At 42.0% G+C, this 25,822-nt stretch overlaps 1 protein-coding gene across 9 annotated transcripts in view; it reads left to right on the top strand.

The window, feature by feature from the left end:
- FCHSD2 (FCH and double SH3 domains 2) overlaps positions 1-24,517 on the top strand; it is a 254,725-nt gene extending 230,208 nt beyond the window's left edge. For all 9 annotated transcript variants that reach the window (XM_065581771.1, XM_065581770.1, XM_065581772.1 and 6 more), the window contains 8 exons: positions 8,770-8,931; positions 15,090-15,224; positions 15,923-16,006; positions 16,143-16,320; positions 16,630-16,850; positions 20,612-20,735; positions 20,888-20,970; positions 22,277-24,517. In XM_065581771.1, coding sequence (XP_065437843.1) covers positions 8,770-8,931; positions 15,090-15,224; positions 15,923-16,006; positions 16,143-16,320; positions 16,630-16,850; positions 20,612-20,735; positions 20,888-20,970; positions 22,277-22,357 — 1,068 coding nt within the window. In that variant the 3' untranslated portion in view covers positions 22,358-24,517. The remainder of the gene's footprint in view (positions 1-8,769; positions 8,932-15,089; positions 15,225-15,922; positions 16,007-16,142; positions 16,321-16,629; positions 16,851-20,611; positions 20,736-20,887; positions 20,971-22,276) is intronic.
- The last annotated feature ends 1,305 nt before the right edge of the window (positions 24,518-25,822 follow it).

The following is a 25,822-nucleotide window of genomic DNA, read 5'->3' as shown; positions in this document are numbered from 1 at the left end:
GCCTTTTTACCTGGGTTACCTGTGCAGACAACATACCACGCCAAGCATGGAGCCCTCTCAGCTCAGCTCACCGTCACCATATGTCATCTGGGTGCCGGCAGATGTGGGACTGCATTGCTACACAGCAGCAGCTAATTGCCTTTTGGCAGTAGACGGTGCAGTATGACTGGTTCAATCAGATGATGGCTGAAACTCCGTATGTCCCCCAGTCATATTCTGCTGCCTTCCCAATGATTACGGCGGCTATCAGTCATAGTACACTATTTTCTGCCAAGTGCCCAGTATTTTCTGCCAAGCACCCAGAAGATGCCGAGAGCTATCAGTCATGCTGCACCGTCGGCTGCCAGCTTAAGATGTAAAAAATAGATTTGTTCTGTATTCATTTGCTTCCCCCTCCCTCCGTGAAATCAACGGCCTGCTAAACCCAGGGTTTTGAGTTCAATCTTTGGGGGGGCCATTCTGTGTGACAGTTGTTTGTGTTTCTCCCTGATGCACAGCCACCTTTGTTGATTTTAATTCCCTGTACCTGTACGCCATATTGTCACTCGCCCCTCCCTCCCTCCGTCAGACAATAGTTTTGCGCCTTTTTTCAGACCAGACGCCATAGCACTGGGATCATGGAGCCTACTCAGATCACCGTGGCAATTATGAGCACTATGAACACCATGCGCATTGTCCTGGAGTATATGCAGAGCCAGGACATGCCAAAGCAAAACCGGGACCCGCCGATGAGGCGATTGCAGCGCGACGACGAGAGTGATGAGGAAATTGACATGGACGTAGACCTCTCACAAAGTACAGGCCCCAGCAATGTGCAAATCATGGTGTTACTGGGGCAGGTTCATGCCGTGGAACGCCGATTCTGGGCCCGGGAAACAAGCACAGACTGGTGGGACCGCATCGTGTTGCAGGTGTGGGACGATTCCCAATGGCTGCGAAACTTTCGCATGCGTAAGGGCACTTCCCTGGAACTTTGTGACTTGCTTTCCCCTGCCCTGAAGCGCCAGAATACCAGGATGAGAGCAGCCCTCACAGTTGAGAAGCGAGTGGCAATAGCCCTGTGGAAGCTTGCAACTCCAGACAGCTACCGGTCAGTCGGGAATCAATTTGGAGTGGGCAAATCTACTGTGGGGGCTGCTGTGATCCAAGTTGCCAGGGCAATCAAAGACCAGTGATATCAAGGGTAGTGACTCTGGGAAAAGTGCAGGCCATACTGGATGGCTTTGCTGCAATGGGATTCCCAAAGTGTGGTGGGGCGATAGACCGAACCCATATCCCTATCTTGTCACTGGAGCACCAAGCCACCGAGTACATAAACCGCAAGGGACACTTTTCAATGCTGCTGCAAGCCCTGGTGGATCACAAGGGACGTTTCAGCAACATCAACGTAGGATGGCCAGGAAAGGTACATGATGCTCGCGTCTTCAGGCACTCTGGTCTGTTTCGAAAGCTGGAGGAAGGGACTTTCTTTCCGGACCAGAAAATAACCGTTGGGGATGTTGAAATGCCTATCATGATCCTTGGGGACCCAGCCTACCCCTTAATGCCATGGCTCATGAAGCCGTACACAGGCAGCCTGGACAGTAGTCAGGACCTGTTCAACTACAGGCTGAGCAAGTGCCGAATGGTGGTGGAATGTGCATTTGGAGGTTTAAAAGCGCGCTGGCGCAGCTTACTGACTCGCTCAGACCTCAGCGAAAAGAATATCCCCATTGTTATAGCTGCTTGCTGTGCGTTCCACAATATCTGTGAGAGTAAGGGGGAGACATTTATGGCAGGGTGGGAGGTTGAGGCAAATCGCCTGGCCGCTGATTACGCGCAGCCAGACACCAGGGCGGTTAGAAGAGCACAGCAGGGCACGGTGCGCATCAGAGAAGCTTTGAAAACCAGTTTTGTGACTGGCCAGGCTACGATGTGAAACTTCTGTTTGTTTCTCCTTGATGAACCACCCTTGTTTTCCCCCCCCCCCCCCCCCCGGTTCACTCTACTTCCCTGTAAGCTAACCACCCTCCCCTCTCCCCTTCGAGCACTGCTTGCAGAGGCAATAAAGTCATTGTTACTTCACATTCATGCATTCTTTATTAATTCATCACACAACTAAGGGGATAATTGCCAAGGTAGCCTGGGATGGGTGGGGGAGGAGGGAAGGAAAAGGACACACTGCAATTTAAAACGTTAACTCTTATTTAAGGCCAGCCTTCTGATGCTCAGGCAATCATCTGGGGTGGAGTGACTGGGTGGCTGGAGGCCCCCACACAGTGTTCTTGGGCGTCTGGGTGAGGAGGCTATGGAACTTGGGGAGGAGGGCTTTTGGTTACACAGGGGCTGTAGCGGCGGTCTCTGCTCCTGCTGCCTTTCCTGCAGCTCAACCATACGCTGGAGCATATCAGTTTGATGCTCCAGCAGCCGGAGCATCAACTCTTGCCTTCTGTCTGCAAGCTGACGCTACCTATCATCTTCAGCCCGCCACTTGCTCTGTTCATCCCGCGATTCAGCCCGCCACTTCTCCTCTCGTTCATATTGTGCTTTTCTGTAGTCTGACATTGACTGCCTCCATGCATTCTGCTGTGCTCTGTCAGCGTGGGAGGACATCTGGAGCTCCGAGAACATATCATCCCGAGTCCGCCGTTTTCTCCTTCTAATTTTCGCTAGCCTCTGCGAAGGAGAAACATTTGCAGCTGGTGGAGGAGAAGGGAGAGGTGGTTAAAAAAGACACATTTTAGAGAACAATGGGTACACTCTTTCACATTAAATTTTGCTGTTCACATTACACAGCACATGTGCTTTCGTTACAAGGTCGCATTTTTCCTCTTATATTGAGGGCCTGCCATTTTGGTGTGAGAGATCACTCACGCAGTGCCAGGCAACAGATTTCGGCTTGCAGGCAGCCATGGTAAGCTACAGTCTTTTGGCTTTTTTAACCTTCTTAACATGTGGGAATGGTTTCAAACAGTAGCGCCCTCATTTCCCATACTAAGCACCCGTTGGGTTGGCCATTTAAAATGGGTTTGCAATGTAAAAGGAGGGGCTGCGGTTTCCGGGTTAACATGCAGCACAAACCCAAATATCTTCCCCCCCCCCCCCCCCCCCACACACACACACACACACACAATTCTCTGGGATGATCACTTCACCCCTCCCCCCTATCGCGTGGCTAACAATGGGGAACATTTCTGTTCAGCCGAGCAGGAACGGGCACCTCTGAATGTCCCCTTAATAAAATCACCCCATTTCAACCAGGTGACCGTGAATGATATCACTCTCCTGAGGATAACCAAGAGAGATAAGGAATGGATGTTGTCTGCATGCCAGCAAAGACCGGGACCATACGCTGCCATGCTTTATTATGCAATGATTCCAGACTACGTGCTACTGGCCTGGCGTGGTAAAGTGTCCTACCATGGTAGACAGGATAAGGCAGCCCTCCCCAGAAACCTTTTGCAAAGGCTTTGGGAGTACATGAAGGAGAGCTTTCTGGAGATGTCCCTGGAGGATTTCCGCTCCATCCCCATATACGTTAACAGACTTTTCCAGTAGCTGTACTGGCCGCGATTGCCAGGGCAAATTAATCATTAAACATGCTTGCTTTTAAACCATGTGTAAAATTTACAAAGGTACACTCACCAGAGGTCCCCTGTGTGCCCTCAGGATCTGGGAGCACGCCTTGGGTGAGTTCGGGGGTTACTGGTTCCAGGTCCAGGGTGATAAACATATCCTGGCTGTTGGGGAAACCGGTTTCTCCGCTTCCTTGCTGCTGTGAGCTATCTTCATCCTCATCTTCCTCGTACCCCGAACCCGCTTCCCTGTTGTGTGTTTCTCCATTGACTGAGTCATAGCACACAGTTGGGGTAGTGGTGGCTGCACCCCCTAGGATTGCATGCAGCTCCGCGTAGAAGCAGCATGTTTGCGGCTCTGCCCCGGACCTTCCGTTTGCCTCTCTGGCTTTGTGGTAGGCTTGCTTTAGCTCCTTAATTTTCACCCAGTGCTGCTGTGCGTCCCTGTTATGGCCTCTGTCCTTCATGGCCTTTGAGACCTTTTCTAATATTTTGCCACGGAGTTCAGCTAGCACTGATTCATCTCCCCATATGGCGAGCAGATCCCGTACTTCCTGTTCGGTCCATGCTGGAGCTCTTTTGCGTTCCTGGGACTCCATCACGGTTACCTATGCTGATGAGCTCTGCATGGTCACCTGTGCTCTCCTCGCTGGGCAAACAGGAAATGAAATTCAAAAGTTTGCGGGGCTTTTCCTACCTGGTCAGTGCATCTGAGTTGAGAGTGCTGTCCAGAGCGGTCACAAAGAAGCACTGTGGGATAGCTCCCGGAGGCCAATAACGTCGAATTCCGTCCACACTACCCCAATTCCGACCCGCAAAGGCCAATTTTTAGCGCTAATCCCCTCGTCGGAGGTGGAGTAAAGAAACCGGTTTAAAGGGCCCTTTAAGTCGAAAGAAAGGGTTTTGTCATGTGGACATGTCCAGGCTTAATTCGATTTAACCCTGCTAAAGTCGACCTAAACTCGTAGTGTAGACCAGGGCTGAGTCTCAAAAAACCCTACATAAATAAATTACAATGATTTTGACATTTATATGTGCATATTTATTTGTTTTTCCTAAAGTTAATTAAATATTTTAGGAAAAATTGTAAGCACGGCCACCAGCCAGGGTTGGTGGCCGTACTCTGAGGCCACCAAAACACTTGTCGTGAGAACCCCTGGCCTAGACAGTCTACAAACAGGACATAGTATCAGAGGGGTAGCCGTGTTAGTCTGGATCTGTAAAAAAGCAACAGAGAGTCCTGTGGCACCTTTAAGACTAAGGCTGGGTCTACACTAGCCGCCTGAATCGGCGGGTAGAAATTGACCTCTCGGGGATCAATCAACGCTCTTACTCCACCAGCGGAGGTGGGAGTAAGCGCCGTCGACGGGAAGCCACAGAGGTCGATTTTGCCGCCGTCCCTACAGCGGGGTAAGTCGGCTGCGACACGTCGAATTCAGCTACGCTATTCGCGTAGCTGAATTAGCGTATCTTAAATCGACCCCCTCCCCATAGTGTAGATGTAGCCTAACAGATGTATTGGAGCATAAGCTTTCGTGGGTGAATGCCCACTTTGTGGTTTACCGTAGTCTGAGGCATAGTATAAACCATAAATGTTTGTGGGGTGCCTAGATTCATGTTTATAACTGTGAATATATTAAGTTAATTGAGAATAAGTTACATTAAAACTGCAACAAAAATTATGGTCTAAACATATCTTGTGTCATTTTTCAGGGCATGGGAAAAGTCTTCATGTTGTAATACTGTATTAGAATGTGGTAGCATTTGGTACAACATCATTGCAATGCATTATGGTATGGTAAAGTTGCTCCAAAACTGTATGCATGTGAGAACCCATCTTAACAAAGCAACATAATGACTTGAAGAAGGGGTTTGTCTCATCTCACAAACTAAGAAAAATGGCAGCACTGTGGGGTGTCATTAGCAAATATGTTTGGCTTGAATAGGGCCAGGTAGTGAATGGGGCAGCTCCAAATAGAGGAATGGATGAATTACCAAAGAATCCCTTCGGATGACTAGAACTCACCTTCCCCCAGTGTCTGTAGGGAACTGTGGCCAGGTGTGGTTAGAAAGTGTTGTAGAGTGTTAGTCTTAGACCTTGTTTACATGAGAAAGGTATACTGGTTTCTATGTCAGTTTAGTTAAGCTGGTGCAGCCCCTCTTGTGCAAACACTCTGATTTCAGTTAATCTCTTATCTCAATTTAGCCTAATTTGGTAAGGAATCAATTTAAGATACATGGATATAAACATCTTTAACTGAAATAACAGTGCCCCCACAAGTGGATTTATTGTTTTAGTTAAATCAAGAGTTCGTCCGTCTGTACCCAAGGCTTACTCAGATTACTCACAGAATACTCAGATTGCAGCATTGGGTGCAAGCAAAAAGAAACACACAGGTATGACATGTTCCTTATAATTGCAGGATTCACCAGATCTGTCTAGGAGTCCTGGGAATTCCAGATTTACTCTCATTTTACTGTAGTTTATGCTATAGAACTTGTGAAATATTAACAAAAGTACAAACAAGCGCTTCAGTCAGTGATTTGTTGGCATTTTAAGAGATGCTTAATGCTGTGATAAATTGGAAGGACCCATTTTACAATATAAAATAATAGCTGTGGCTCCATCTTCAATTATAGTGTCAGGAGCTCCTTTTACCTTCCTCTATTTAAATCAGTATTCTTTGAAGTTTAATAACCTAGTGCATATGGTGCATGTTAACATCTTTAATTTACTATTTTCTCAGTAGTAAAGTTTGCATATGAGAACTATATCCACAGTATACATTAATCATTCAACTAATGGCTGTCTGATAACTATCTTTAACTTTTTAAGCATGCTTAACTGAGAAATAGAAACTCTTCCTGGTTCAGCGGCTTTGGCCTTTTCCCATGGAAAGTGTGTTTTGAACTCCTCCTGCCCCAGCCTCCAATATCTGCATCTAACAGCATCTTGGCAGATTCTCCTGAACTTCAGAATTTCTTCCAGGTCCTCTGTTATATTTGTGTGCTCTTAAAAAAATTACCTTTACTTTAAACAGCATTAAATGATAAGTAGTAGTATATACTTTCGCTGCAGTAGCTCCTTAAAACCCTATATCCCTTGATAACTGCACTCATGTTTAAAGTAAGAATTTAAAATAGTCCTGTAATTTGAAACAGACTTATACTTACCACTGTTGCTTCTTTTTGATCAGGGTAAGAATGTACACCAGGGCAACATAAAGTTCCATTCAGATCGATTTCTAGCTGTTATAGCTACAGTTTCTCTTAGTAATGCTACAGATTTTCTGATTTATTCTCTTTATTAAAAGTAGGATCATTGAGGATCCAGACCAACATCACACTAAAGCAAGATACATGATTCCAAATCCCCATAACATTGTTAATACTTACTAGGCATATTCTTTTACATCCAAGAATTATTACTATCTTGTAGAGTAAGATAGTGTTCTAATACAGAGTAATACAGATTCTTGGTACACTCAACTGTGCTTCCACCACTGAGGAAGAAGGAACAATAGGTCAGCCTAGTTGTTTATACTGTATAGAAGTAGCGTTGTATATTGAGTCATTTAGGAGTTTTCCTGTTAGTGGTTACACAACAATATTTTAGCTGAGTACACAGAGTTACTTTAGAGAATCGACAGTTAAACAGAATAACTGTTTATCAAAGTGTGCAATTCCCATTTCAAATTAGGCTAAACAGTGAACACTGAGCAGGAGAAAATGGATCATTATCCAGAGAATTTTTAGTAAACTGAAGATTGAAACAAATCATTAGACCACTTTGGTTCGCTAACTCTTGTTCTCTGCTTCCCTTCCCATTATTACTCGTGATTTACCAACATATTGTATCTGAAATAGAAACGTTCTCCTTTCTGATTGGTTACCTCCTGATTCATTCAGTGATATCAAAATGTATTGTCTGGGACCACAGTGGAAGAACCAGGCAAGAGAGAAAAGAGACCGCTTTTTTCAGGCACAACACGCTAAGAATTAACAATGCTGTGAAAGGAAATACAGGAAAAACTACAAGACAGTTAAATGGGTTTCCACTCCTGCCTTCTGTCACTGAATCACTCTGTAACCTTTTAGTAAATCACATAATCTTTGTTCCGCAGCTTCCCAACTGTGAAATGCAAACAGGGTAGTCTGGTAGCTACGATACCGGACTGGAAGTCAGGCGACCTGGGTTCTAGTCAAAGCTCTGCCACAGTCATGCTGTGTGACTATTGGCAAGTCACGTCATCTCTGTGCCTCAGTTTCCTTCCCCACCCTTCGTCTTGTCTATCTAAATGTAAGCTCTTTGGGTTAGGGACTGTGTTACTGTGAATTTGTACAGTGTCTAATACAATGGGGCCCTGATCTCAGGTGGAACCTCTAGGCCTCTGTAAACAAGTAGTAATAATTCTAAAGCACTTGGAGACACAGCATTAAATGCTAAGTAGTAATGTATACTTTTGCTCCAGTAGCTCCTTAAAACCCCATATCCCATGATAACTGCACTCCTGCAGAGAGCTGTTATCTATTTCTCCTGTGTACTGGACGAAACCACAGACTCTTCCAGTTTTAGATATGAGTGAACTGCAGGGGCAGGGGTGTTTTTTGTTTTATTAATTTGTTACTCTGAAAGGGATGCGATCAACTTGAAATTGTCAGTTAAAAAAAGGGAGTAGTTTCAGATACTGCCATCAATTTTTACAATCACATTTTCCTATTTTTATAAACATTTTCTCTCCTGTGTTCCAGTGTGAAAAGTCTGCACAAATGAGGGGAACTGTATTTAGTATTGTATAGTATTCATTTAGTATTGCTAAATGCATAAAGTAAACTTACAGAAAAAGTAGAGAAATATTTTTTCTCCTATTTTTCAGTTCCGGTAATTCTGCGTCTTACATGTAAAAAAATTGGTTTTAAAATTTGATTTTTTTTTTTAAGATGACAAATTTCCCATAAAATATACAAAGAGCAAGTGTGTATACGTGAATGGACCTGATGTTTAAAATCCCATTTTGGAATCTGGATAAGCTGGTATTTTGCATCTGCGGGAAAACAAATGAATAACTGGACTTGTTTCCAAAGTGGAACTGATTTCTAAGCTTCCTGTGTAGTCTAATTGGTGGATTAGAATAGGGTGTATTTTAATTGTGAGAAGAAATTAAATCTAGATGTGAAAGAATTTGGATAATATTTTCCATGTTTGTGTTTTCAGATAATAAAACTCAAAGCAGAGGCTCGTCTTGATCTGCTAAAGCAGATAGGGGTGTCTGTTGATACGTGGTTGAAGAGTGCAATGAATCAAGTGATGGAAGAACTGGAAAATGAACGCTGGGCAAGCCTTCCTGCAGTGAACAATAATGGCTCTTCACAACTGGTACTGTCTCCAGTTTGTAACCTTGATCTCTTGTTTCTCTTTAAACCTTGGCTAATGTGCATCCTGGACACTGGTACATAGATCACAATTAATGCAGGATAAAACAGGAAGAGAGAAATTTGAGGAAGCTTAGCTGTTTGACAGCTAACGCTAGAAAACTTCAGTGTAACTTTTATGTACCTTGATTTCCCTATTAGGTGTTTTATACCAATCTGTAGCGAAGCAACGACTCACCAGTGCAGCGCCTCCTGCTGGTCATCTGGGAATTAGCTCTTTTCCAGCATACAGAGTGCCCTCTGCAGGCCAGTGTCTCACCTGCCGCTGGCCCCGTGTCCCTCCCGGACCCCGGTGCCCTTTACCTCAGGGTTCTGTCCCAGCAGTACCCCCACACTCTGGGTTTCCCCTCTCCGGGGAACCACTAACCCTCTAAACCCACCTTGCCTCAGTGGCTACTGCCAGTCGTCATCTAGCCCCTGCTTACTGGGGCAAACTGCAGTCTGTAATGGCCAGGGGGTTAGACCTGCTGCGTCTGCCTATCCCCAGGCTGCACCTCTGCATCCCCAGTACCTGTTTAGGCCTTGACCAAGGCCTCAGCTGGGGGAGTTGCCAGGATGGAGCTTCCCAGCTCCTCTTGCTCTTTCCCCCAGCACTGCTCTGCTTCAGGTACTACATGTTCCGCAGCAGCGAGGCCCTCTCCCTCCGGGGCTGGAGAGAGACTGCCCTGCCTTCTGGCCCTGCAGCTCTTTTATAGGGCCGAGCCTGGCCCTGATTGGCTGCCTCCCAGCCTTTTCCTATTGGCTCACCAGGGCTGTTTTTAACCCCTTCAGGGCCAGAGCAGGGTGACCACCCCGCTACACCATCTCACATGGGTGTTGAAGTTTAATCGATGGTGTATGATACTCTTTGGGATAATTGGATGAAAGGGAGCATTCATCAAATTTAGAAAACACCTAGATGATTTAAGAGCCTAAATCCTATTTTCAAAAGTGACTGAGGCACTTAATATCTTAAATTCCACTGACTTTCACTGAGACTTGCACTCCGAAGTGTCTTTAAGTCACTTTTGAAAGTGGGAGTTGGGCTCCGAAGTCATTAGATGCTTGTGAACATTTTACCGTATGTCAATAGTTTAGCTACAAAGCAATTAAATCAGGCCAATCCAAAAATACAAGAATAGGTATGTATAGGCCATAATTAAGGCTACGTTTATGTCATGGAGGTCATGATCCATGACTTCCAGAGACCTCTGTGACATTCTCTGCTTCAGCCCCATAGGCTGCAGGACTCTGAAGGGTTCCAGCGACAGGTGACAGCAGCGACAAGCAACAGCCCCCCCACCCCCACCCCCGCAAAGTTCCAGGACAGGTGACAGACTCCTGAGGGGGCCCTCCTCAGGGTTCCAGCGACGGGCGACAGCCTCGCACAAGGGGAATGGGGACGCCTCAGGCGAGCAGCTGGGGGTGTCCCATTTTCTCTTTGGGAAATATGGTCACCGTGCAGCTCCCAGCCGCTGTGGGGAGAGGGAGATCCCCACAGCTCCCAGCCACCACAGTGGTGGGGGAAACCATGGAGCTGCAGCAGCAAAAGTCACAGTCAGGTCACAGCTTCCATGAATTTTTGTTCATTGCCCGTGACCTGTCCATGACTTTTACTAAAAATAACCATGACACAACCTTAGCCTTACCTATAATATGCATCAAACTTTCCATTTTTGTATTGTCTACAGTTGTTTATGGAGTAGGCAAAGTAGGCCATAAAAGTCTCCCACACTTACTTGGATGTTCAACTTCTGAAGAGATTAATTTTTTTAATCTAATTCAAGAAGCAGGAAAAGTTGTTAATTTTCTTTTCCCTCTCACCCTGTCCAAAGAATAATGTGTCTCAAAATAAACACTAACAAACACTGATAAAAATTGCCTAAACCAAGAAATCCTATTTTAAAAAAAACAGAACTAAAAAAGAGCTTATAATCTTATTTTTCTTACATGGCATGCAATGCTGAGATGTCACCATTGGCAGTAAAACTAGCCAGTCTGTTGCTCTTCATTGGAAGCAGGCAAACATAAAATTCCTGAAAGTTTAGTTAGTTTGCCTCAAACAGAATGTCAGATTTTATATATCCACTTAGCATATGGCAAAGCACGTAAAGTTCAAAGGCTTTTACAAACTTGGTCTCAATTGGAGGAGGGTGGGGTGCATTTTTAATTGCAGTGGGCAAATGCCTTTGCTATTTGTGGTTAAATTCACACTTCACATTAATGTTTTTGACAACTAGTTGGAGTATAAACAAAATCTTTTTGTGGTGGGAGGGTGGTTTTGTAGTTTATGGCCTCATGCCTTTGAGGACGGGCTTTCCTTCCCCGGCTGCCCGCAAGAAACAGGAGGGCCTGCTCAGCCAGGATGCAGCATTTACACACACCCGTCTCCTTACCACCTTTTCTTGGCTCTTTTGTATCTTTACCGTTTTCTTGTCAATGGTCAAGTATTCTGGTGGCAAACTCTCACAGATGAGTCTCTTGTTGGAAATTCGTGTCTGCATCCATCTAGTTTCTGCACAAGAAGCAGAAATCCAGTGGAAGCCTCCTGAATTCACTCTCTGTGCATTGTGCTTTGTCTTCCAGAAAATATTGGCCTTGTACTCCAGACTTTACTAACTGTTATTTATACTACAGGCCGTTTACAATCCTTGTTCTCACAACTCTGTCTCTGGGGCAGGCATTCCCAGGGGGGGTTTTACAATTCGAGACCTGAGTCTCTCAAAATTCAGTGCCAGGTTTCAGACTTCCCAAGGCACAGGAGCGTTCTCATCCGGGTTTTGGTTTAAGCCCTTTCAAGCTATAATAGATGAGAATAGCTACATTGCTATGTTTAACTGTATTTTTTCCCTTTCTTCTCCTTCTACCCCACCTCCTTCAGCTTCCTGTTGCAGAAACTGGATTGTTCCCAGTACCCTTCATCTATCCAATCAGACACACAAACAGTTGGCTCCACATCTAAAGCTAGTGCCAGTCCCTCGCAAGCTGGCAGATGCTACAGCGTGGGAGGATAAAATGTAATTTCCATTTTCCCCCTTTACACATACACACTCCCTTGTGTATAAAGGATTATATTGATCTTGGCAGGCCAAATGAGGACAGCCCATAGATGGTATTTCTTAAAGCTGTTACAGACAGACCTTACTTTGCTTACAATTTTAAAATTTTACTGCTCTGTTTTTCATACGAGATGCACTTTCACTTCACTCCCTAGGAGCAGGCAGTTTTTAATGTTAAGACTTCAACCTTCTACCTGTGCTTTGTCATGCATAGCTGAGCAAAGTTTGTGTTCTTTGTGTCCGGTCTTGTTATGACATCATTTGTTCGCCAGAGCTCTCAATGAATTGTCTTTTAATGAGTTATAAATAAAAAAAAATAGCGTAGCTGAAACAGCTTGATATCTCAATGTTTATTTAACCGGCTAAAAAAATACAGTAGTGTAAAAAGCCTAAGGAATCAATGTCACCTCACATAGCCAGCTGGCTGGCTTTGTTGTGTAATGCAGAAATGCACAGTTTGGGGACAGAATACTAAATTATTTATTCTACTTAGGTGCCAGCTAAAGCTTTTGTCATAACTTTGTGATTTAATGCCACCTGGAAAATGGGTTTGATACTGCTGTTCTGTATTCGTGTAATTGGGATGACGCAGTCTATTTATCCTATGAAAGAGGAAGAGAATGATGCCTGGTTTTGGTAGTCACTCATGACTCTCAACTCCGCTGAGATGGATAATAATCAAAACTAGTGTGCAGTTTAAAAAAAAAAAAAAAAAGAAAATAAAAACCAACAAACAACCATGAGTGTACTTTCCAGATGGCCGGTTAGCTGTGAACATGGAACTTTGATTGCTTGGATGATTGTAATGGGATAGTATCTTCCACCTTTTAGGTTCAAATTCAGCCCACGTTATCATTTGATAGTTTTTCCGCACCCTGTGTAATGGTCTTGAGCCAGAGGTGCCCACATCACAGTTGCCACTGATGGACACCTTTGCAGTTTCAGCAGAGCTGTCAAAGGAGTGAGTGGGTATGAAATCTCAACTCCTCTCACTCCTAGAAGTTGTTCATCCAAGTCAGAATAGCGGTGCATTGATGTGAAAGCTTTTTCTGCTGTTGATGGAGCTCTGTCTGTTCTGAGGATAAATAAGACTTCTAGATAGTAATTTAGTCACCAGCACTAAATCTGCCCAAATGTATGTGTGTATATAGTTGAGACAAGATAATTAAATTATCTAACATACTGTTATGTAAATGATGCCCTCATACTTTTTTTTAATCTGATTTTATTCTTGTGTTGTGTTCAGTTTGTGTGCCTTTGATGTTCCTGCTGCTGACATATTTGTTCTGTGTTTACATTGTCATTCATTAGCAGATTTTGTACAGAAAGAAAGGCTATATAAAGCAAATCATTAGGGCTTCTGTATCTTGAATGTTGTTTTCTCCTCTTTGTGTTCTATATCTCTACTTTTCAAATAGATTCTAGTCAAGGGGTTTTTGAATAGTCACACTGTCAACATTAAAATGTATTTTTCTTCTTTATATTAGAAAAGCAGGACCAGATGTTTTATGAACAAGTATTTCTAAACAGGATATGCTATTTTCCATGATGTTTCATATGGCTCTCAGCTGCAGGTTCAACAGTGGCTGCTTTGAGGGAGACCAGGCTTAGCAAATGACATTTGTAGGAACTGTGAAGATCTTGAATTTTACCTTAATCTACGGAATGTCAAATTTAAAAAGCCAATGTGTTAACTAGATAGAATATTAAATACTTTTTGTTACAGCAATCTCTGTTTGCATCCATTTCTGACTGAATGTTAACTGGACTTCAGTGGAAAAGACCGGTCTAAATTCATATGAATTACAAAGCTATAATCCGGTCAAAATAATTAGTACAGTGGATTTAGTTAGTGCACTACCCAGCTTCAAATATGGCTGAGGTAAAATGAGAAAACGAGTTGGTTGCTCCCAGGCAAAGCCGTAAACATCAGTCTGTATCACAAAATCCCCACATCCTATGTCATTCTGCTCAGGCAATGACCAAGACTAGAATAGCAAGGATGTTGCAGGTGTGGCCTGAAGTGTTTTGGCAGAACAGATTTGGGAAGTCTGCACAGTAGCTGTCTGCCCTACACCTGGCTGTGCTGTGCGACCTGCCTTCTTTCTTTCATGAGGAGCACAACATTCACTAAATTAAACAAATTAAAAAGAATAAATAAAAAGTTTAAGAATTGTAAAATCTAGCAGTGTTGCCTTTGGTTTTGAAAGGTGGTGTTTTTTTTTTCATGAGGTAGAATGTTTATCCAGTGTTTAATCCAGGCACAAAACCAAAGTACAGTGCGTGTCATCACTGCTCAAACTATGTTTACAGAAACTTGTGTTTTTTTTCAGCCTACCCACTTCTGCCTTTATTTAGCTTTTTATAAATACTTTTTATTTTAATTCTTCTTCTTCCCCTACGGACCTTTTTTTCATATAAACTGTACTGAAAAACTGAAGTAATTACTTTGTCAGCAATACACTTGAAGGAAAGCTGGTGTTTTTGTTTGGTTTTGTTTTTTAAGTTTTAGCACTTCATTCTTAGTGCAGCTTCATTTAGGTTCATCGTTCTTTTAACAATGTGGTTCTAAAGTACATTATTCTTTCTCCATTAAACTTTATATGGTAATCTGAAGAATGGCTACTGTACTTTGGACTTGTCACTTCCTTAATACCTCCACATAACTGTACTCTCTTCCAAACACTTGAGCCCTACAATCCAGCAGTATTCTTACAGTGAAGGTTTAATGTATGTTTAAAACACAGGTGCCTGCTCTTCAGTTAAGAGATGCTGTTAATTGATAACTTGCATTCTTTGCTTCCGGATATTTGCTCAAACGGATTACTACTTTCCTGAAGTTATTTGGAGAACAAGTGTACTGATTTTTAGTGGTGGCATTTCTCCTTTGGCATTTTTCAAAGATAGAAACTTAAATTGGAGCACTACTCAGTCACCAGCAGATTTGGAATCCAGAATTTCAAGTGGCTGGAGTTACTATAGAACCTAAACCATTAATTTTACTGCTGTTTTTTCATCTTCTTTTTATAATCCAATACAGTTACAAATTAATTTCTCTTAATAGCTTAATGCTGATGCAGAAAGGGAGGAAGGGGAAGAATTTGAAGACAGCATGGATGTTTTTGATGATAGTAGTTCCAGTCCTTCTGGAACTCTACGAAATTATCCCCTGACCTGCAAAGTCGTTTATTCATATAAGGTTTGTATTTTTTAAAAATCTCAGACTCTTATCAGTAGGTGAGTTATCACAGAAACATATAATAAACTTTATAATAATGATGTCTGTGGGAGTTTGCCCAAAAAAGGACCTCAAGATTTAGCCCAATAATAATATACATTAAATGTGTAAAGTTATAGTAATGCTATAAATTTATTATTGTAAAAGTTTATAAACTTGCTAAAAGTTTATTAAGTTGTTAATCACATGTAGGCTCCAGTTCAGCAAGGTACTTAGACACGTCTAACTTTAAGTGTGTGGGTAGTCCCATTAACTTCATTGGGCCTACTCACATGCTTAACATTAGACACGTATATGCCGTCTTTCACGTGGTGTCTTTTGTACCAATGAATCACTAATCATTTTAGTAATAAATTTTACAGAATTAAATAGGCATGAGCACAGTAGGTGGTAGTGTTCTTGGACACACTTGCTCTCCTTGACTGAAAAACTTACTTATAAATATTAGTAAGAGAATAGAAAAACCCTTATTAAAATGTTTAAAAAAAAAAACAATCCAGGACATACAATTTATAGGGGACTGTATCAAAACTTTATATATTTTTTTAAGTTAGTGTAAAAAATATTGAAGATGACAGTTTCCCTTTAAATTTCTGGTTTCGGGCACATCCCTGGCAAGTAATGTTCTTCATTTCTTATCTGACCTTTGTACATTCCAGGCTTCTCAGCCAGATGAACTGACCATTGAGGAACATGAGGTATTGGAAGTGATTGAAGATGGAGACATGGAAGACTGGGTAAAGGTATAATTTTCCTTGCTCATTTTCCTTCCTTTATAGAATTTTGAAAGGGGACTGGAAGATCTGTTTTTGTTTCTCATTATGGTCTTTTACAGCAGTATGCAAAAACTTGATACATTTTCATCCGGTTTACTTACAGGCGCGAAATAAAGCAGGCCAAGTGGGTTATGTGCCAGAGAAGTATCTGCAGTTCCCAACCTCCAACAGTCTGTTGAGTATGCTGCAATCGCTTGCGGCATTGGATAGTCGGTCACACACCTCAAATAATTCAGCTGATGCTGAGCTAGTCTCGGGAAGCCTAAATGGAGACTCCAGCGGTAAATACTAATAAATAAAACATGCCTGTTAGTTTTATTCTTGATAATGCTCTCTTGCTCCAGATGAATGGTATGCCCGGGGTTTGAGGCAGGTATCTCCTTACCTGAGGGCAACCGTTTGCATTAGTATCTGTGTCCATGTCTGGAGTCTATCAGATGTGTCTAGATATGTCTCATAAGGCTGTGATTGTCAACATTAGTCACACTAAAGTAAAACTAAAGTCCTTTTCAGTTTAGCAAAGATGTATACTGTGCATTTTTTAAAAAGTAGCTCATTCTGATTATAATCTCTTTCATCTCCCAATCTAGTCTGTTTTGTAAAAGCACTTTATGATTATGAGAGCCAGACAGATGATGAGCTGTCCTTCCCAGAAGGAGCAATCATCCGTATCTTGAACAAGGAGAACCAGGATGATGATGGCTTCTGGGAGGGGGAATTCAATGGTCGTGTTGGGGTTTTCCCATCTGTGTTAGTGGAAGAACTTACAGCCTCAGAAAATGGAGAGACTCAGTGGACTGGAGATATTCAGGTATGTGAAAAATGAAGCTTGGGCCTGGTTCGCTAGTACCGTACATTGCCACACAGGAGACCCAGGCATTTCTGTATAGTGTCCTCTTCTCTCCAGTTAGAGAAGAGCTTTGACAAGCTCCAGGTGTCTTTTTTGTTGGAGGGTGGTGGCTACTAGAAGAACATGGGATTCAAAGCAAGGAAAAAGGAAGAGGGCTGCAGGGACCTCCTCTCTTTTTTTAAGGGAACGAAAAAAAAAAAAAGTAACTGTTTTCCTTTATTGTGTGACCCAATATAATAATCATCAAATGATGTATTGTGGCAATCATAAGAGATTTGTGCACAGAGTAAAGGGATGGTTAGAGGAGAAAGGAAATGAACCAAGGAGGAAATTCTCAATCTCCTTCCTATAATTAATTTATGGAGCAGATCGAGAGATCAACCAGACCCTGGCAAATACAATATTATCAGCTCAGACAATCGTATCTTAATGTTTTCATATCTAAAGCTGTACAATACTTTCACAAAGTTTTAGAGGGCAAAACATTCAGCTGTAGGATTTTAACAAGTACATCCTCAGCTTATTGCAGTGTTATGATCTAAAAATATACAATTGATATTGTACTTAATCAATTTATATCATAATAAATAATTAACACTTTATTTACAAAAACAGTGTTGCTAGAAATCAAAATTCAGTGCCTTCACCAGAGGGTAATTTATCTAGTGCTTTTTATTGTTTCTCTTTGAGAAGTGACCATACAAATGGACATGAGAAATAAGTTGTGACAAGCTGCTGGGGATAGCACGTGTCTCACAGCTCAGGGTATCTCCCTCAGCCTCAGCAGGTGGGAACTTTGCTGCAGCTACGCAGTATGACAACAACTCCCAACACACCAACTTGTCTGCCTTGCCAGCAAACTCCTCGGGGCTCTCCCAGCCCAAACCTTGCCGAGCAGGTAACAGTCAGTGGACTCCAGCCCCCGAATTCCTCCGAGATGTCTCTCTGCAACGCACAGCCCCTACAAGTGTATATTCACAGAACATTTTAAAGCAGCTGCCAACTTAATGAGACAGAAACAGCAGTTTGTTATCTTGACTGGAGTTAACAATCACTTCAGTTCAATCAAAACACACTGGGTTTGTTTAGATAAAAAGTAAAACAAAAAGAGATGTTTTAAGCGAGTTCAAGTACAAGGGATAAAGAGAGAGAGGGATATAAACAAACACAAGTAAAAATACGCTTTCTAATGGCTAGGATCTATCATAACAAGCTCCACAGTCTTTCTTCAAAGTAGTTTCCTCACCAATCTTCCTTTTCCAGCAATGGCTGACTAGCTCTGAGTCAGGAGCCTCACGTGGTCCAAGGCTGGGGTTTTCCTTGTCTGCTCAGATGAAGGATAACTTAGGGGTTCTCTGCCCCTCTCTTTATAGTCCAGTAAACCTTTGAAAAGTGTATCTCTAAAAGTTCATTGACCCTGCTTCAAGAGGCAGAAAGGCTTCCTGGGAGTGCAATCCCCATCCCCTGCTGAGATTAGGTGATCACTTTTTCCCCACTTGCTCTTGTGATGGCTTTGTTTGCCTGGCATACAAATGTTCTTTCTTTGGTCACACCTTGCTCAATTTACATGGGAGACACATTCAAGCGGGCAGAACCATATTCCTTTGTCTGAGGAAAAAATGTTTATCAACTCCCCTTGACATTCCTGGTTTAAACACAGTTTAGTCATAGTTGCAGCATATCTGTATCATCCTTTTTTGATTGTCCATACATCTATAATGCAAGAATATTGATGATCAGTGATGTATGACAAAACTAATACGTTTTCCAGTGACATATCACATGACACCTTTTAGATACGGATTATAACGATAGTGAGTTGGGGTACACTGAGTTGGTCAACCCAGCCTAAATTCACAGCTAGAGATACCTGGGAGCCTCTTGCCTTCTGGCACAGGGATGCTCTTAGAGTCAGATACTGTAACTCCTCGCTTAACGTTGTAGTTATGTTCCTGAAAAATGAGACTTTAAGCGAAACAATGTTAAGCAAATCCAATGTCCCCATAAGAATTAATATAAATGGGGGGCAGGGGGAGGGTTATGATTGTGAAGCTTGGTGGCGGTGGTAGAGTCAGAGGATGGGATATTTCCCAGGGAATGCCTTACTGCTAAATGATAACCCTTGAGGACTCAGCTGAGTTCTAGTTCAACACGTTGTTAATGTAGCCTCACACTCTACAAGGCAGCACGAATGGAGGGAGGGGAGACAGAATGGCAGACAGAGACACACACCATGTGTGAGAGAGAGAGAGAGAGAGAGATGCGGATTGCCCCTTTAAGTACGCTGACCCCACTCTAAGTACACTGCCTTTTTAGATCAGGAAGTTGAGACAGCAGCTGCTGCCTGCAAGCGTCCTCCATCCTGAGCCCTGTCATGTCCCGCCCCCCCTCCCCGCTCTCTGGGACACCCTAATATTAGCCTCCCTTTTCTCCCCCCCAGCAAGCAGGAGGCTCCCGGGAGCAGCTCCAAGGCAGAGGGCAGGAGCAGCACATGGGAGTGGGAGGAGGGACAACTGAATTGCCAGCATTGCTAGCCTGCTGGACGGGTGCCACACAGGGAACTTAGGGGAGTGGGGAGCTGATAGGGGGGGCTGCCGGTCCACCCTGGTTCCAAGCCCCCACCAGCTAGCTCCAACGGGCTGCTCTTCCTGCAAGCAGTGGACAAAGCAGGCAGCTGCCAAACAACGTTATAAGGGAGCATTGCGCAACTTTAAATGAGCATGTTCTCTAATTGATCAGCAACATAACCACGAAACAATGTTAACCGGGACGACTTTAAGTGAGGAGTTACTGTATGTACAACCACAATATTGTACAACTCATTTCTCCTGATTGAGCCATTCAAGAGCTTGGCAGAATCAGATATAAAAATGTCAGAATACAGGCTGTGTTGCAATTTGGTAGGACTTGCAGTTTTTATACAAGCAATTTTTTTTCTAGCTTGTGATAATGATTAAAAAGATAACGGTAATACTTTCTAGACAAACGGATAATGAAATCATGCTTTCCTCTGTACCACCCCTTATGCTTAGAACAGTCTCCCAATATTAAAAGCTCCCATCCCCTCTTCTCCATCTCCTCCTCACCTGTTGCTAGAAGCTTATCAGCAATAATGGGCACATGCCAGTCTGTTCACTGCAATGTGTCCACTGTTTTTTTTTAATTATAAGCAGTGTGTGGTAGGGTTTAGCATAACTACCTGTTGTAAAGCATCGCATGCACTTACAATGCTATAGAAATGCTATAGAAAACTAACTTCTACTTCTTATTGATGCCTTATTGCAGTAAAACGCGTGAGTTTCATTATTCCTACTTTTTATTCCTCTCTGCATTTAAATGACTTACATGCTGTCAAGCAATGATAAAACTCCTGATCATGAACATTATTTTGTGGAGGTGTATTTGGCGAGATGCGCTTAGCAGGCTGATATGTTTTTAAAACAACCTTCAGACAAAACCTGTCTAGATTACAACTGCTGGGGAAATGAGGAAAAATCTGCTCGGCATAACCACTTGTGATTTTTTTTTTTTAATCGCTATATTATATCCTCTCTCTTCTCCCCAAATACAGCTGATAAGCACTTTTATCTGACAGATACACTGGTATCCCAATTGCTTTAATCTAGTGAGAAGTTGTATCCGTTAGTGAGTATATACCTGTGTATTCATTGAACTTGCTGAAGAATGAATCTCTGCACCATCTCTTTTCCTCTGTCACACAGATATCCCCAAAGCCTCACAATTCCCTTCCACTCTTGCCACTGTATGACCAGCCACCGATTAGTCCCTACCATAGTCCTGATAAGAGAGGCTCCCAGTACTTCCCCAGGTCACCATCAACTAACGGTAAGAGATTTTTTGCTAGTACAAGAAACTTTATATCCAAATGTTTGTTTTAATTAACATTTCAGATTGCCGTAGAAACACGTTCTTTTCACAATATTCAGCCGGTTCAGTCACACACACAATGCTTTGGTTTTTATTGTTCACTCTTTCAGAAAATAGTTTCGGCTCCGATTCTCCTGGATTCTCCCAGCCTCCACGACTTGCTCCTGAAACCTCATACGGCAAACTGCGACCTGTAAGCTTCAAGTGTTGCTGGGTTTAGTGATGTGGTAATATTATATAAACTGGGCCAGACCCTCAGCGGATACAAATCAGCATAGCTCCAAAATATTGATGTTGATACCCCAGCTGAGAATCTGGGCCACCATATTCTTCACATCCTATTATAAGTCCTATCTGTCAGGTTAATAAATATGCAAACATATTCTCCCCAGAACAAAATATCCTAAGGAAGGCTTGTTCACACGTTGTGGAGTGGAACACACATGTGTCAAAAAGCTACATGATGTGTATGACAGGAAGTTAGATAAGTAAATAGCACAATAAAACAAAGCTGCACCTAGTTACACAATGGGTCATCATGTGTTTAACGATGACCTTGGATCTTATTAATAATTCACTTTCTATCTAATCTAGGTGTTGATATTTACCTTCCTAAACACCTAAATTTTGAATCATGGAAACCAAAATCAGAGGAGGTTGTCAGATCTACAATAATAGGTGCTAGTTTTAATCTTGCATTGCTACTTCAAGCTTTGGAGGATTGTTTCCATTTTTACATAGCTAGTACTCTGTGAGTAGTAATCATGTCTGTGTATATTAGTGCGATACATATAAATAATAGAATTCAAAGACTGAAAAATATAGGTGTTGGAGCAGCTGGATCCTGTACTTTGTACACATGTTTTTCAGAGATTTTGTGTTGCCAACCACAAAGTGTTTAGCAGAGAAATCAGTTTGCCAGCAGTCTGTCTCAGCATGTGGTCCTGTTGGCGCCTTTACATCAGGGTTAAGCTCATTTGTAACCCCCCCATGGGTCCTCTGATGAGGAGCTCCTAATACTAAGATCTAATGAGTTTTGAGAAGTCTGGCCTACCTACAAAGAGATTTTGCCAAACGAGGAAGGAGGGAATTTATTAGCTGAAAAATTCAAAATCCATCTGTTGGGATTACTTTGAAATCAAGAGATTTGGGGATTTTAAAGTTATAAATCAAGCCACAGTTAAGTTTAGACAGTCAGATTTCCCTAACAATTCTAGAACAGATATCAGTGACGGCCTCATTGCATGGGCCAGATCCTCAGCTGGTGTAAATAAGTGTAGCCTCGTTGACTTGAATAGAGGTACACCTGTTTACCCCAGCTTGAGAGTCTGGCCCAGTGTTTCTGGTTTTAGTCTGTAGAAGCCATGGAACTTCACGTATATCGTGTTGTAGCCATGTTGGTCCCAGAAGTTGATTCAATAAAAGATATTACCTCACCCACCTTATGAAACTTCACGATACATCTTCTGGTAGTTACGGGTGTGTGTTGCTCATTTCAGGTACGAGCCGCTCCTCCTCCCCCTACACACCATCGCAGGACGACGGAGAAGATAGAAGATGTGGAAATTACTCTGGTATAATGATTGGACTAGTGAAGTAGTAGTGCTACAATCAAGGCCAAATGTGGTGTTTGGTCAATCTTGTTTTTAGGCACCTTTGCATGATGAAGACTTTTCATAGAGCACGAAGTGGGGAGGATTATAGGTGACAGTGACATGGTGGATTCCTTCCCTCAGTCATGAATATTTTGTGCCTTTTTTGTTTTTATATACATCGTCCTTCCTCCCTTAGCACAAACCAAGATGGGCCAAATGGTGAGCAGAGGAATGCGTTGGAGCGGGTTTCTCTTTTGGCTAAAGATGGTCAGTTTTTATATGGAGGTCTAGGAGAGAGCCTCGTTCATGCAACTTAGTCATAGCATACTTATACCATGTGCATTAGTACAGTATATTACTGTTGCTGTAGGAATGTGTTAAAGATTTTCAATTCAACTAGCATTATGTGTCTGATTAAATAGTAATCAGATTTTATGGAATAAAAAAGGGAACAAAAGAATAGGTTTAAGATGAGGCTGGCTCCTCTTTCATCCCCTCAAAGAAGGAAAAAAAAGGAAAATAATCTTACAGATCAGGAAAAGTGCTGCAGATCATATGGCATTAATTGCATTAATGCACACCTCTTCGATCATTAAAAAACAGAACAAAATATTCTTTGTATTAATATTTATGCAGTTCATTTAGTAATAGAGTATCTAATAAGGAGGTGCTGAATTAGTAGCAACATCTTGTTCTATAGCATAAACCAACCAGTAGAAAAGTGACATTTTGTCTAGATCTGGAAATTGAGGTTCATTTTTTTTTCTTAGCAAATTTTTTTTTAGTAGGTGGGTAACTTTTATCCCAGTTAGTGCCGTGTACTTTATTATCAGCATTATCAGTATATCTTTGCCATCAAAACATCTGGCTAGAGTTAGAAGTGTCATTCAGAATACTTACATGCATTATTTAGTGTCCGCTTTGGATAGTCCCATTGTATTTCTCCATGCAAAGCCCATTCACTAGCCAAGACCAGAGAACCAGGAAATCCGTGGTCTACTCCAGTCCTTCAGAAACCATCTTTGGGGTGAAAGGAGTAGAGGAGATTAAGAACTCAAATTACTTTTATGCAAGATATATAGGGAGTACAAGGACTTCAAGGGTAATTTTCCACCAGATTTCTCTATAGAAAGGAACTGTTGATATTTTAGAAAAGGGGGGGTATTTTGTGTTGTAACATGAATAAAAATGGGAAAAGAGAGGAGGGGAATCCTTCATCCCAGGGGAAAATGGTTGTTTCTCTAAATATGATCATTAAACTGTTCTGAAAATAGCAATACCCAGAGGGTCAAAGCTTCATGGAAAAACCACCTACAAAACATTTAAGAGCTATTATATGGGTTATACTGAATGCACTTTTGTGTGTTCATATTTTTCCTAAGCCAGTAAATTAAGTGTCTACATTTAGTTAACTTACAAGGGCTTTTTTTTGTTTTGTTTTTGAGGCTGCATTTACGAAATCATTTTACAACATTTTATCATAAACTTTGCACATACTTGTAAATCACAATCCAAGCTGGGTGTCTGAAACATTAGTATTTGCCAATCTCTTCTCCCAGTGGGATGTTAACTTAGAGTGGAGCTGTTTGAAGAAAAATGTCATCGGTCAGTCATGAAATCTATGACTGTCCGTTGAAGATTCTTTTCCATGTTTTTCATTCTTTTGCATCTCTCGTCCTGTTGATCTGTTTGAGGTCTTTTTATGTGTTTATCAAACTTATTCTTAAGTTTAAAAAAAAAAGTTTTTTAAAAGATTTAACTGTTGGCAAAAATTTTAAAAGCTTCAAGATGCAGAAGAAAAGCAAGTACTGCCATAATGTTAATGTTCAGTTTTCTTGGCCAGTTTTTCTGTCCTTCATACCCGGACTTTCAAAATTCAGAAAGTGTTATATGAAATATCTTTAGTTGTATTTTAAAATATTTTCTGTAAGAGCTGCTACTTTTATTTAAAAAAAAAAAGAAAAGTTGTAAAAATATGCCTCCTTTTTAACTATGACTTCTTCATACAGGGCATGTATTCAACGCATCACCATGTACAGTGTCAATACACTGAAAGCATAGGTGCAAATGCTTTCTTGATATTGGCTGTAAAAAGTTTGTATTTATTATGTATAAAATGTTGAATAATAAAAAAGTGAAATTAAACCCATGTGTGTTGCTTGGTACACAGGACTGTTGCAAAAATGGCAAACTCATCCAGAAGATTTACTCCAGATTTACGCCAGTAACTGAGAGCAAAATTTCACTGATGATCTGTTGGGAAACCTCTTCTGATGCAAGGGATTATTTTGTTTCTTGGTTTATTTTTAATCTCTCCTACCAACACATTTAAGTCCTGGTTCAGCAAAGCACTTGCATGTGTGCTTAAATCCATCTCTGTTCAGCAGAACATACAAGCTTAAAGTTAAATGACTTCATAGGGACTTAAGAATGCTTAAGTGCTTTGCTAAATAGGGATGGATTTAGGCACATGTGTAACTTCAAGTGCTTTGGTGAATCAAGGCCTTAAAGCATAGCCATGCTTCTGGCCAGACTTGGCCCAAAACAATTAAAAATCAGCCCTTCCCTTCCCATTCTTACTTGCTAAGCCCTGATACCTGGGCTATTTACCCCTGCCCCACTTGATAGCATCACTAGTTCCTAAAGCAGCATAAAGAATGCTGCTCCTTCCAGCCCTGGGCATTAGTGATAACATCAATTGTTGCAGGTGAAACATTGGACCCGGATCTTAGCCAGTAACATGTCTTTCAGTTCACCTGTCAACTAACAAATTCTGGCACCATTCCCATCAGGTATTGAGCACTTTGCCAAGACTAGGCCGTTGTTCCCAGAACTCTGCTGACATCACTGATCCTTTAGATAAATAAGCAGGCGAACAATTCTTTGCTCAGTTGGTGCTAGTTCCATAAGACACATAGTGGGAGAAATCAGAAATTGGCCAAGTGTCGAAGAACAAAACTGCTAAGAAACGTTATGTTTGCTTTCAAGCTTCTGAAAGAGTATTAATGTACCAAGAGTGGTGAGTCAGTAAAAAAAAATTCTGTTAAAATGATTGCTGGGTGTCCTTTATTGGGAGAGAAAGTGTTATAACTATTGTCAAATACATGTGTCCTGTAATAGAATGACATGGTGTATATGTTTGTGTGAACAGTATGAATTCCCTCTCTATCACAGCCCTATCCTCATCTTTTGGATTTCTCTATGCCATAAGAACAGCCATACTGGGTCAGACCAAAGGTCCATCTAGCCCAGTATCCTGGCTTCCAACAGTGGGGTTGGTGCTTCAGAGGGAATGACCAGAACAGGTAATCATTGAGTGATCCATCACCTTACCATTCCCAATCACGCACTCCCAGCTTCTGTTAAACAGAGGGGCTAGGGACACTGAGAGTATGGGCTTGCATCCCTGCCCATCCTGGCTAGCCAGGATGCCGATAGTCTGGGTGATGA

This window comes from Chrysemys picta, chromosome 1 (assembly GCF_011386835.1).
Source record: "Chrysemys picta bellii isolate R12L10 chromosome 1, ASM1138683v2, whole genome shotgun sequence".
NCBI lineage: Eukaryota > Metazoa > Chordata > Testudines > Emydidae > Chrysemys > Chrysemys picta.
This window is presented reverse-complemented; position numbering and strand designations above follow the sequence as displayed.